The sequence below is a fragment of the Chiloscyllium plagiosum genome, unplaced genomic scaffold, assembly GCF_037043375.1.
Source record: "Chiloscyllium plagiosum isolate Xiang-an unplaced genomic scaffold, Cpla_swu_hap1 HiC_scaffold_33, whole genome shotgun sequence".
NCBI classification, from domain to species: domain Eukaryota; kingdom Metazoa; phylum Chordata; class Chondrichthyes; order Orectolobiformes; family Hemiscylliidae; genus Chiloscyllium; species Chiloscyllium plagiosum.
In genome coordinates, this window is record NW_028270171.1 from 14,810,409 (window position 1) to 14,824,508 (window position 14,100).

Consider the following 14,100-nt stretch of genomic DNA (forward strand, 5'->3'; position numbering starts at 1 on the left):
AGTGTCTCAGCTTGTAAAAATCATATATTTTTATGTTTGAGTTTTTTTTTAAATGTGGACTGAAATGAGAAAGAACAGTTTTTAAACCAGGGATTTACAAGAATTGCTATATGTCAGAAAAGCAAGTACCCTAACACTCAAGACAAGCATCTTTTATACATCTGCTCAAACAAGTAATAACTTAAATCTAGTTTGTAGACAAACCAGAGCTGAGCGGGTTGTGTACAGATTGAGCGTTGATTGGTAACAAGAAGCAGATTTGTTTGTGGACTAGTGACCAGTTATCAATGCCAAAAGTATTCTAACTCCCAACAGCTATGTGATTGGTTGTCAGGTAGCTGAACAGACAAGGCTTGTGAACAAGACACAGAGAAGCTACACAGACTAGCATCAGCCTGAGAGCCCACTTTTTTTTAGAGTCGAGAGTGTAGTGCTGGAAAAGCACAGTAGGTCAGACAGCATCCGAGGAGCAGGGGAATCGACGTTTTGGACAAAAGTCTTTCATCAGGAATGAATTCCTGATGAAGGGCTTTTGCCTGAAACATCAATTCTCCTGCTCCTTGGATGCTGCCTGACCTGCTATGCTTTTCCAGCACTACACTCTCGAACTCTAATCTCCAGTCCTCACTTTCGCCTAGCCCCCTTTCTTCAAGCCTGAAGAAAACCATTTTATCTTGCCTTCAAAGGTTACTGCAAGCTGCAACTTTTAATTGATTAAGTCAGAAACCTTTTAAAAGTGAACCAACCACCCTGTGCCTCTTGCAAACCAGTGAAAGGATGCAGAAAAGGAAGGCTGAGAAGGCTCTTTCTGATCAGCAGGAACCACCTCAACAGATCTTGTGAATAAAGACTATTTTACTACTCTCCCAGTTTTTCCTCCATGTGTTTGTTGTTCTATGGGGGATGCGTGTGTCTGTCGAGAGTGTGGTGCTGGAAAAGCACAGCAGGCCTGGCAGCATCCAAGCAGCAGGAGAATCGATGTTTTGGACATAAGCTCTTCATCAGGAATGCCCAAAACGTCAATTCTCCTGCTCCTCAGATGCTGCTTGACCTGCTGTGCTTTTCCAGTACCACACTCTCAACTCTGATCTCCAGCAGTTGCAGTCCTCACTTTATCGTGTGTGTGCGCGCGTGTGTGTCTATAAGAGCAAGTTTATAAGAAAATCAAAGGTTTACTTCATACAGTCCATTGCTCATGGTTCGTAACTGTTTGCCTGTAGCTTGAGTCGATTTACTTATAATAAGTAGCAATTCAGTTTAAGTACAAAAACTTGGTCCATGCACTCTGTGGAGAGTGGAGAGGTGCTAAACGAATATTTTTCACCTGAGTTTCACTCAGGAAAAGAAGAATATTGTAGAGGAGAAGACTGAGACACAGGCTATTAGACTGGAAAGGACTGAGGTTAGTAAGAAGGAAGTGTTATCAATTCTAGAAGGTGTGAAAGTAGATAAGTCCCCGGGCCAGATGGGATTTTTCCGAGAATTCTCTGGGAAGCTAGGAAGAAGATGGCCAAGCCTTTGGCCTTGTAATTTGAATCGTCATTGTCTACACATTTAATACCAGAGGACTGGAGGATTGCAAATGTTGTGCTCTTGTTCAAGAAGGGCAGTAGAGATAACCCAAGTAATTATAGACCAATGAGCCTTACGTCTGTTGTCGGAAAGGTTTTGGGAAGGATTATAAGAGATAGGATTTATAATCATCTAGCAAGCAACAATTTGATTGGAAATAGTCAACATGGATCTGTCAAGGGCAGGTCATGTCTCACAAACCTCATTGTTGTTTTGAGGTGACCAAGCATGTGGATGAGGGTAGGGCAGTTGACATGGTGTACATGGACTTCAGCAAAGCCTTTGATAAGGTTCCACATGGCAGACTAAGAGAGAAAATCCAGAGGCATGGGATTGAAGGTAATTTAGCAGTTTGGATTAGAAACTGGCTTTCTGTAAGAAAGCAACGAGTGGTGGTTGATGGAAAATATTCAGCCAGGAGTCCGGTTACTAGTCGTGTGCCAAAAGGATCTGTTTTGGGACCACTGTTGTTTGTTATTTTTACAAACGCAGGCATAAGTGGATGGGTTAGTAAATTTGCAGATGATACTAAAGTCAGTGGAGTGGTGGACAGTGTGGAAGAATGCTGCAGGTTGCAGGGAGACTTGGATAAACTGCAGAACTGGGCTGAAATGTGACAAATGGAGTTCAATGTAAATAAATGTGAGGCGATTCACTTTGGGAAGAATAATAGGAAGGCAGAATACTGGATCAATGGAAAGATTTTTGGTAGTGTGAATGTGCAGAGGGATCTTGGTGTCCATGTACATAGATCCCTGAAAGTTGCCATCCAGGTTAACAGTGCTGTTAAGAAGGCATATGGTGTGTTAGGTTTTATTGGTAGAGGGATTGAGTTTCGGAACCGTGATGTCATGCTGCAACTGTACAAAACGGGAGTGCGACATCACTTGGAGTATTGTGTGCAGTTCTGGATGCAGGACTGATGTGTAAGGAAGGATGTGGAAGCATTGGGAAAGGTGCAGAGGAGATTTACCAGGATGTTGCCTGATCTGAAGCGAAAGTGTTATGAAGAAAGGCTGAGGGACTTGGGTCTGTTCTCATTGGAGAGAAGAAAGCTAAGAGGCGAGTTAATAGAGAATTACAAGATGATCAGATGATCAGAGGATTAGATAGGGTGGACAATGAGAGGCTTTTTCCCAGGATGATGTGAGGATAAGCAAATAGATGATGATGAGATAGTTCTAGGGTGATGGGCTTAAATTAATTCAAAGGTCGGTGCAACATCGAGGGCCAAAGGGCCTGTTCTGTGCTGTATTGTTCTATGCTATCTGTCAACCCAATTCTAAGGCAAATAAATTTTGGAATGGAACAAAGACAGAAATTGCTGGAAAAGCTCAGCAGATCTGGCAGCATCAGTGGAGAGAAATCAGAGTCAACATTTCTGAAGGGTCACAGATTCTGCCAGACCTGCTGAGCTTTTCCAGCAATTTCTGTTTGTTTCTGATTTACAGCATCTGCTGTTCTTTTGGTTATTAAATTTTGGAATGGTTTATGTGTTTTATAATCTGTAAGTTTTATGACATCTCTGAAAATAGCAGGGTTTGATTTCAAGTACACTACCCCATGAGTTGTGACAACTAGAAACTTGAAAGACACCAGGTTTATTACTTTGTCAGTGTTAAGTTGGTTAAACTTAGCCAAAACTAATACTCACAGCTGACAAGTACTGCAGATAGCAAAGACAACCGAATTATTTTGCAATTGCTTAGAATAAAATTGCGATTTGCAAGTCTTTGTAGATTTTACGTTCAAGTTGCCTCACTTATCAAGAACAAAAAAAACAGCAAATAGAACAGTATATTACATAGACGTAAGTCAGAAAACCCTAATATCCAAAATGCACAGGCAAAACATACTTCATGGACCGTGTCCATCGCTGTAGACAAAGGGAAGAATTCAAACACTTGAGGATATGCTGCTCAGAGACATGAGACTCATCCTTGCTGTCAAAGATTTGAATTATAAAGGAAGGATTGGGTAAACTTGGAAGAGAATTGACCTTCTAAAGGTAAGGAAATGGAAAATCAGAAAGCTACTTCAAATTAGACATCCAGAGAGGGATTTTGATACATTAAAAGTCAAAAGTTTATAGAGATAGCAGGGAAATTTGAAGAATGATCAATACAGGGTAAAACATTTCGCAGTTTGAAGTTGAATCAAAATCTTGATGGCTTTTAAAGAATGAGCAGAAGCTGCTAGGGCGGCAGTTTAAAATATTCCTGCCTGGATGTGCTAGGAATAGTCAACCTGCAATTATTGTGATTATTGCAGGTAAATGGCGGGACAATCTCTTTACTGATGCAGTCATGTTCATGTCCAGGTTCAGACATTGGAAGCAGCCACTTCAGTCAGACATCAGAAGGCTGGTTAGTACACATGGATTGGCATCTTTAGTAAAAGGAGGATGTGTGCTGCATGGATAAGGTCAGCTAGGATAGCTGCAGGGTGCTCACTGTTGACATGGCTTCAGGTGTGGCAGCTTGGCCATCTGATGCTATGCCTCAGTCGCAGTACCTTCCAGCCTTCTGGCTGAAACTTTACTTGCTCTTGTAAAGATTTTCCAAACGTATGAGCCAGCCTGTTAGAAAAAATCAGTTTTTCCACTTTCTTTCATCATCCTTTGCTGTTTCATTTTGGTTTCCCAAAATAACACAGTTGTTTGCAAACTTAAGTTTCAATTCTGAATGGCATTTCTTCAAATCGAGCTTTCTATTTTCTCAGTGGTCTATCATATCGGTTTAATTTTATCTATGTTACCGTTTCCCAGAGTCACACTCTCCCCCTCGTCACCTTCTGTCCGCCCACCAAAGTTCATGCAACCAGATACATGATCCTGTGCACCAACTACCAATTCTTAGTACCATATGTTTTGTTAAATGCCCATGATTCAATATGAAACTTGACTGCTTGCTCCAGGGGATGTATCTACAATTGAGAGCAAACACATCTTTCCATTTGTGGAAACCATCATTGCAGAGACATAATGAATCTTCCTGCAGCACAGATCAGTCAATACAATGTGGAAAGAGTTTTCCGATTTGGAAAGGTATTTTCAAATTCAGACTTAAGGTTTCCATTTCACGGGCACTTCAATCTAAAGCCAAACGACTGGCATATCGAAGACACAGAGGCATAGCGATATACAGCACGGAAACAGACCCTTCAGTCCAACTCATTTATGCTGACCAGATATCCTGAATTATTCTAATGTAATTTGCCAGCATTTGGCCCAGACCCCTCTAAACCCTTCCTTTTGATCCAAGTACTAAAAGCTGAAGGTATTAACCCAACTGAGCTAGGAATCTCCGTGGGTCGTCAACTTTCTTTTTTACTACGAGTATGTTTCACACGAAAAGGTACCTTTGATAGAGAGTGTTTTCTAATTTCTTTGAGAGTAAGATGTTAGATTGGCAGTTAGTTCTCTGGCAGTTTCTCCCTCCATGGCAGGTGCTCTCTGACCAATTTTCAAAATGTCTGCATTCTTATATTCCCCCAACATGGGATAGTCTCATTGGTTCCATGTTGGCAAAACAATAAATTCAAACTTGACTGGGTGTTAGTATCCTGGGGCATAATTTAAACTGATTGGTTAAATTCGAATTGTTGGCAAAACAGCAACTTAATCTCAGGTATCTATTTCACAGCCAAATGTTGCATATTTTCAATTTTCCAAGCGTGCAAATGAACAAGTTACTCAGATAACAAAGGCTTTATACATCTTATACGTTTTACTGGCTGTTGGTCCTATGCAGAACCAAAATGTTAATCATATCAGAGTCTACATTAGCAAAGAGTCAAATCTAAGTACAAAACAAGTGTCTCCTGCCAAGTTTTTTTCCAAGACCATAAATAATAATTACAATGTAAAATCCTCCTTTCCTGGTGCCAATAAGGAAATGCTTGAACAGTTTCTTCATTCCACAGTACCAAATGGTTCCTTTTGACAAAATAAAATTGAGTGAAAAGTCAGATAGCAAACAGGATTATTGAGATCATTAGACACCACAGCCAAGATTGACCATATCTTCACACTGGTGCTTCCAACAAGGGTCAGTCAGTAACAATCAGAACCCTGCACAAATGTTTTCCTGGCTTAAAGTGGGGGACACTCACCACCACCCTCCTCCTCCTCCTTACATCCCACTTCTCTCCATCCCTGTCCAAGCACTCTTAACAAAAATGTAACTTGGAAGCTTGTGCATCTGTATGGTCAAATGAAATACTGATCAAGTGTGTTCAGGGATATCCACATAGGAGGAGGTGCACCACAGCATGAATACACTAATGTGCACTTTGTAAAGACCTGAAACAGTCGCATGGTGGTACAGATGTTAAATATTTATGCCAAGTGGGATATGCTGCCAAAGCTTTTCACCAGCACTCATCATGGCAAACACAAGTTGATAAACTGACTTGCCAACCTCTCTGCACCCTTTCCTCCTGTAGTATACATTATGGTGATACTTTGAAATTTGGAAGTCTTGCATTAGCCTCGATGAGTACAAGATAAACACCTTCAGCAACTTATCTCTCATTTCGGCAAAACCCAAAAACTTTGAAATTTTCCTTGCCACCATTTGCCAGTGGCAAGTAACCAACTTGCCACCAGGCCTCTGTCAATGACACACTTTTTATATGGAAGAAAACTTGGAAAGGAAGTAGGCCAGTCAGCAGGTAAACTTTTCACCTCTTTCTTTCATAGTCCAGGTGGGACTAGCATAATTACAGACTTTCCAGTTCCCTTCCAAGTATTCTCCCTTCCTAGATAATGAAGCTAATTTATCAACATACCTTTAAAGGTTTTAGGCTTTTGAAAAGATTTAAAGGAACTGAACAGACAGGACTTGAAAACTGTTGAACCTAGACCAGAGGTTAAGTACATTAGCTCAAATTGCTCAAAATAGCCACACCACATTCAAGCATCTTTTTTCACACCCAAACGCAGCACAACTTAAAAAATGTTTTTATCAAGATGATCTTGTTTCTTACTATTTATAAACCCGTTGTCTAAATATTTCTTACAATATACTTCGCAGAAATTATTGGGACAAAAGTGCACCCTTGCAAAGTATGTTTAATCTCAAACAGTTAGTCAATTTACCCCATAGACTGTGCACACACGCAGCTTCTCCAAGGTTCCACACACAGCAATCAGTGTCGGCACGTAAATAGTGGCTTTGACTTCTGAGATCCACACAACCAGTAAGAAAACAAGAGGGAATGGTGGTTATAATGTATGTTGCTAATACATGCTGCTTTTCAGTAACCTGGACATTTTCATCTCAAAATGCATAATATAGAAAATCTGACTTTGCAAAAAAGCTTAGCAAATACTCTGCTTAAGATAAACCTGGATAGAGTGCTGGTTTTGCACAGTGCACTGGTGACAAATAGTGCTGCACTGGTGGACAATATACTAGATGCAGGGTAAAATGTACAGCTCCACTAAAAGCTTTACTGAGCAAACTCACGAGAAGAGCACAGCAATAGCGGTACTGGCTGTGAAGTTCAGGGAGTATAAAGTGAGAGGAGCCAGGTGCGTAGCTGGAAAAGTGGTGAAAGCTCTTCACTCTATCTAAACTGTATTGTATCTGACCTGAGAGTATAAGACGTCATCATCAGCTGCAGACAGACATATCTATGTTCCATTTCTCAGAAATGTCACTCTTCACCTTTAGAAGCACAAAAACAAGTGTTAATAAATTCACATGCTCACACACACACACACACAGACCACCATTCACAATCTATGAACTAAATTCCCACAGATAAAATGGTTGATTGATACAAGCTAATTTTATCCAACAATCTCTTGCAATTATTCTCTCTCTCTCTCCTTCTCTGGTACACATTGTACTATACTTCCAACCCCAGCCTAAAGTGACTGGGAGCACAGCCATTTCCTTGTGTATGCACTTTACAACAGGAGTTGACTTGGTCAGGAACAGAATCCTGGCCTTCTTTACCAAGTGAACACAACTGCTGCTTACCAGCTGAAGTCAGCTAACTAAAAAGGGAATATGTTCCTACCTGCGCTCTTCTTAACCTAAGAGTAAACCACAGAAGTCAGATTTGTCACTCTCAAAGCACCAAAGTGCTGGAGATACTCAGTAGATTTGGCAATGTCTGGGAAGTGAGATAGCATGAACGTTGCATTGAATGTGACCCCTACTTGGAAGAAGTTACATTCACTCCATGTGTTAATTCTGTTTCTCTCTCCTGATTCTGCCAGACCTGCTGAAATTCTCCAGCACTTCCTATTTTATTTCAGATTTCCAGCAGCAGTATATGGGTTTTATTTTGCTCTTTTTAAATTAGTTTTTATTTAAATAAATCTACAGTCAGATTCGCCACGTGTAAGAATGTAATAGTGCAGCCATTGTTAAATCTAACTCAGTCAAACTAAGCACCACAAAGTGTCTGCCAAACAGTGGGTCAGGTCACTCGCAATCACCTCCAGCTGTCTAACACTGCACCTTCCATGCTGCATCTGCAATTACAAATTCTATCAAAAAAATCCTTTTCATCGCTACTTGGTTGCAGGCTTCACAGAACAATCAAAATAATCCAGCAAAACTGAAATATATCCAATCCCCACTGGGCAGTATTTATAAAAGTTACAATTTCAAAATTTGCTTTAAAATCAAATCAACACAACATGGCTGAATAAGGGATTGCCGATCTCCATTAATCGTGTGATTATCCTCTCCCTTCTTTTATAGAAGACTAACCATCACTGGTAAGGCTATAAATACTGTGAGCTATTTAATAATACATAATAGGCATTTCTCAGTGACAAGAGTTAGCACTTGCCAGCTAGGTTCAACATCAGAAATCTATCTCTGCTAGAAAACACCATGTGTTTTGTGGTAACTGTAATCTCGTTGACAAACTCAGCCTGAATACACTATGTAATTAGGCATATTTTGTGGCAATTGCAATCTCATTGATTTTTCCATGAGCAACTCAAAATTATCACGACAGGAAATAACAGGTTCTTCAGCACTTGATTCCCACTGATGCCAGCTACCACATTTGTTTACAAATTGCAGATAAGTTCCATTTAAAAGCTTTCTTTAGGGGCTGCCAAATTCCCCATCAAGAATCAAATGGACCAAACATCACTTTAACTATTTCCACTCTCCACAGAGTGACACCTCCACAAATAATGTGAGAAACATCCCTGGATCCATTCTCAGAGTAAAATGATATATTTCACACTAGATTGAAGTGCAAATAAAAGTTGTTTTTCCTCAGTCTTCCAGAGGGGGGGCACATTTATCGGAATGTAACAGGGATGAGGAATTTCAGTTTGGATGAATAGTCTTAGAGAAGCTGAGATTATTCTCCATAGAACAGAGAGTGAAGCATGTTCTAAAAGAGGAGTTCGAAATTATAAAGTGTCTTGATAGTAAGAATAATCAGAAATTGTTTTCATCAGGAGTGCTAGCAACCATGAAAACAGATTTTTATGGTAATTGGTGAGATGCGACTTTTTTTAAAATGCACACATTGTTATGAGCTAGAATTCCTTAAAAGGAGCAGGCAGCAGAATTAATGGCCACTTTCAACAACTAGTTATACCATAATTTCAAAGTCATATATCTGAAAATATATTTAAAAATCAGTAATGTAAGGAAAGAGCAGAGTGGAGGAAGCTAATTGAAAACTTCTTTCAAAAAGCTGCCTGGTATGGAAGGTGCTAGTTATGAAGAGAGGTTGAGTAGGTTAGGTTTATTTCATTAGAAAAAAGGAGATTGAGGGGGGGACCTGATTGAGGTTTACAAAATCATGAAGGGTATAGACAGGGTGGATAGAGACAAGCTTTTTCCCAGGGTGAAGGATTCAATAACAAGAGGTCACGCTTTCAAGGTGAGGGGTGGAAAGTTTAAGGGGGATACATGCAGCAAGTACTTCACACAGAGGGTGGTGGGTGTTTGGAACCCACTGCCAGCAGAGGTGGTAGAGGCAGGCACGACAGATTCATTTAAGATGCTTCTGGACAGATGCATGAGTAGGTGGGGAGCAGAGGGATACAGGTGCTTAGGAATTGACCAACAGGTTTAGACAATACATTTGGATCGGCTCAGGCTTGGAGGGCCGAAGGGCCTGTTCCTGGGCTGTAAATTTTCTTTGTAAGTAACAATGAATTGAGCAGCTTCTGTCTGGGCCGGAAAATAAACTGACTTTATTTTGTTAAACAGAATGTTTCAAAGTACAATGAAGAAATGAAAGGCATAGGAAAGTGTGGTAGTGATTATAGAATTTGGCCATTACCTCGATCATCTGGCAATTAGACTGACGAGCTGCGTAGTGGAAGACAGTTTCCCCATTCTTGTCTGCAATGTCTAACCTGACTCCACATTCTTCCACCAGCTCACGAACACAGTCAATGTCATCCTTCTTGCAAGCAAGGTGTAGAGGGGTGATCCCCTCTTCGCTCTCCGTATCGTTTATGCAGCTGTACAGAGAACGACATATCAGTCCCATAAGTAATGCAATTAGACATAACAAAAATCGAGCATCAGTAACACTGCATTGAACATAATGGCCAAGCCAACTCTGTGCGATCAGGACTAGACAATCTTGCTGATGATGCCACAAACGTCAGCATCACACAATAACAAAGTGGAAGCCAATTTACTTTTCTACTTTTATTTCTGACTAATTTACAACTTTTTATGTCTGAAGGACAAACCTTTCTTCTGTATGTACCAGGCAGGCAGGGAGAAAGTTGCAGAGCGCAAGAGCCGTGGTTTAGTAAGGAAGTTGAATCTCTTGTCAAGAGGAAAAAGAAGGCTTATGTTAGGATGAGATGTGATGCCTCAGTTAGGATGCTTGAGAGTTACAAGTTAGCCAGGAACGACCTAAAGAGAGAACTAAGAAGAGCCAGGAGGGAACTTGAGAAGTCGTTGGCAGTTCGGATAAAGGAAAACTCTAAGGCTTTCTATAGGTATATCAGGAATAAAAGAATGACTAGAGTAAGATTTGGGTCAATCAAGGATAAAGTGAGGACTGCAGATGCTGGAGATCAGAGCTGAAAATGTGTTGCTGGAAAAGCGCAGCAGGTCAGGCAGCATCTAAGGAACAGGAGAATCGACGTTTCGGGCATAAGCCCTTCTTCAGGCTTATGCCCGAAACGTCGATTCTCCTGTTCCTTGGATGCTGCCTGACCTGCTGCGCTTTTCCAGCAACACATTTTCAGCTCAATCAAGGATAGTAGTGGGAAGTTGTGCATGGAGTCAGAGGAGATAGGGGAAGTGCTAAATGAATACTTTTCGTCAGTACTCACACTAGAAAAAAAAAACGTGGTCAAGGAGAATACTGAGATACAGGCTACTAGACTAGATGGGATTGAAGTTGACAAGGAGGAGGTGTAAGCAATTCTGTAAAGTGTAAAAATAGATAAGTCCCTTGGGCCAGATGGGATTTATCCTAAGATTCTCTGGGAAACCTGGGAGGAGATTGCCAAGCCTTTGGCTTTGATCTTTATGTCGTCATTGTCTACAGGAATAGTGCCAGAAGACTGGAGGATAGCAAATATTGTTCCCTTATTCAAGAAGGGGAGTAGGGACAACCCTGGAAATTATAGACCTGTGAGAGTCTTACTTCGGTTGTGGGTAAAGTTGGAAAGGGATAGGATTTATAATCATCTAGAAAGGAATAGGTTGATTAGGGATAGTCAACACGGTTTTGAGAAGGGTAGGCCTTGCCACACAAACCTTCTTGAGTTCTTTGAGAAGGTGACCAAACAGGTAGATGAGGGTAACGCGGTTGATATGGTGTATATGGATTTCAGTAAGGCGTTTGATAAGGTTCCACACGGTAGTCCATTGCAGAAAATACAGAGGCATGAGATTGAGGGTGATTTAGCGTATTGGATCAGACATTGGCTAGCTCAAAGACAGAGGGTGGTGGCTGATGGGAAATGTTCATCCTGGAGTTTAGTTACTACTGGTATACCGCAGAAATCTGTTTTGGGTCCACTGCTGTTTTTCATTTTCCTAAATGACCTGGATGAGGGCATAGAAGGATCGGTTAGTAAATTTGCGGATGATACTAAGTTCGGTAGAGCTGTGGATAGTGCTCAGGGATGTTGTAGGTTACACCGGGAAATAGATAAGCTGCAGAACTGGGCTGAGAGGTGGCAAATGGAAATTAATGCGGGAAAGTGTGAGGTGATTCACTTTGGAAGGAGTAACAGGAATGCAGAGTACTGGGCTAATGGTAAGATTCTTGGTGGTGTAGATGAGCAGAGAGGTCTCGGTGTCCATGTACATAGATCCCTGAAAGTTTCCACCCAGGTTGATAGGGTTGTTAAGAAGGCATACGGTGTGTTAGCTTATATTAGCAGAGCGATTGAGTTTCTGAGCCATGAGGTCATGCTGCAGCTGTACAAAACTCTGCTGCGGCCACACTTAGAGTATTGCGTACAGTTCTGGTCACTGCATTATAGGAAAGATGTGGAAGCTTTGGAAAGGGTTCAGAGAAGATTTACCAGGATGTTGCCTGGTATGGAGGGAAGGTTCTACGAGGAAAGGCTGAGGGACTTGAGGTTGTTTTCCTTAGAGAGAAGAAGGTTGAGAGGTGACTAAGTTGAGACATATAAGATAATCAGAGGATAAGCTAGGTTGGACAGTGAGAACCCTTTTCCTCAGATGGCAATGGCTAGCAAGAGCAGACATAGCTTTAGACTGAGGGGTGATAGATAAAATGTCAGAGGTAGTTTCTTTACTCAGAGAGTAGTAGGGGCGTGAAACGCACTGCTGGCAACAGTAATAAACTCGCCAACTTTGAGGGCATGTAAATGGTCATTGGATAGGCATATGGACAAGAATGGAATAGTGTCAGTTAGATTAGTTTCCCATGTCGGCGCAACATCAAGGGCCAAAGGACCTGTACTGCGCTGTATTGTCCTATGACTAAGTGCTAGCTCCCTCAGGTTCTCTGTTCTGTTCAAGATATATCTTCCCTCTCTTCCAGAGCAGCCATGCATCTGCTTAGTTGTCATAACTGATCCAATTTTAGTCTTTTATAATCTACCTTGCTGTCCCAGTCCCCATTCCCCACAGCAACTACTCCAGGTTTCTATTAGGACTAACGAAATGTTGGCCTTATGAAGTACTTGTTCTGTTTCTCTTGCCACAAATGTTGCCTGGTCTGCTCTTACCAACATATTCAGGTTTTGTTTCAGTCACAGGTGGGGTTTGTTATCCCTGCTTAGGTATCCCATTAATTTGCTCATGGGGAAAGTCAGAGAGCTGATTCAACAACTGTTATGAGTTTCAGATTAAAGGTTTCTACTGACAATTAATACAATCTGTATGTGTAAAATAAAAATCATTCACATGTTTGTACAAACTGGGAATTCTTGACTACATTTCAGTTCAGCAAACAGTTTATTTGAATTCATAGCATTGAACAAATATGGACACACAAAGACCAGGCAATCACTATCAGCAACAAGAGAGAAACCAACCATTACCTTTGCTAAATGTTAAAAATCACGCAACAGCAGGTTATAGTCCAACAGATTTATTTGGAAGCACTAGCTATTGGAGCACTGCTCCTTCATCGGGTGGTTGTGGAGGTTAAGATCATGCTCACAGAATTTATAGCCAAACGAGTCCAGTGTCATGGAGATGTGATACTGTTAACAATCTTAGATTAAAACTTACATCTTTTATAAATGGGATATGCTGGTTTCTGTTCTTTGACATATAAATCCAAGAAGAACAACACAAGCCCACACAGATCCTCCCTCATACACAAGCTCTCTCTCATATGCACATGCACGCACGCGAGCACACGCACACACACACTCCTTCCCCCCGCACTCACACCACCACATGCACCCTCCCACAAATACCCTATCCCATTCACACACACAAACATATACACGCACACTCAATAACGTGCACTCACATCCACATGCACACACTCACACACACTCTCAATCTGTCGCACCTCCATGCACATACATATAAGCTTATGGGATGAATTTGTTTTTTCAGAATTACATTTTATTTTGCTTCATGAATCCATTTAAAACTCTGTAGAGCTATACAGAGGGTTTGTCACTCTGACATAGCGTTGGGACACAGACAGACTTCACACCTATTGTTTAAAACCTGAGCTATCATGAGAATGCAATTTAAAAGAAGTTCTGGGATTTACTTATTAAAGAACAGAAACCAACATACCCCATTATAAAAATTAAAGTTTTACTTTAAGATTATTTACTGTATCACGTCTCCATGACACTGGACTCTTTTGGTTGTAAATTCTGTGACCATGACCTTAACCTTCACATCCACTTAATGAAGGAGCAGTGCTCCAAAAGTTAGTGCTTCCAAATAAACCTGTTGGACTCTAACCTGGTGTTGTCTGAGTTTTAACTTTGGCCACTCCAGTTCAACACCAGCACCTCCAAGTCTTTGCTAATGCTCCATCATCTGCATCTTGCAGATTACCATTAACCAGAAAGTGAACTGGCCATATAAACATTGACTGAAAAATCAAGTTGGA

General features: G+C 41.0%; 1 protein-coding gene across 6 annotated transcripts in view; it reads right to left on the reverse strand.

The window, feature by feature from the left end:
- Positions 1 to 14,100, reverse strand: part of pla2g6 (phospholipase A2, group VI (cytosolic, calcium-independent)) — an 84,094-nt gene that overhangs the window by 47,640 nt on the left and 22,354 nt on the right. For all 6 annotated transcript variants that reach the window (XM_043679771.2, XM_087978301.1, XM_087978300.1 and 3 more), the window contains one exon: positions 9,850 to 10,033. In XM_043679771.2, the coding sequence (XP_043535706.2) occupies positions 9,850 to 10,033 (184 nt within the window). The remainder of the gene's footprint in view (positions 1 to 9,849; positions 10,034 to 14,100) is intronic.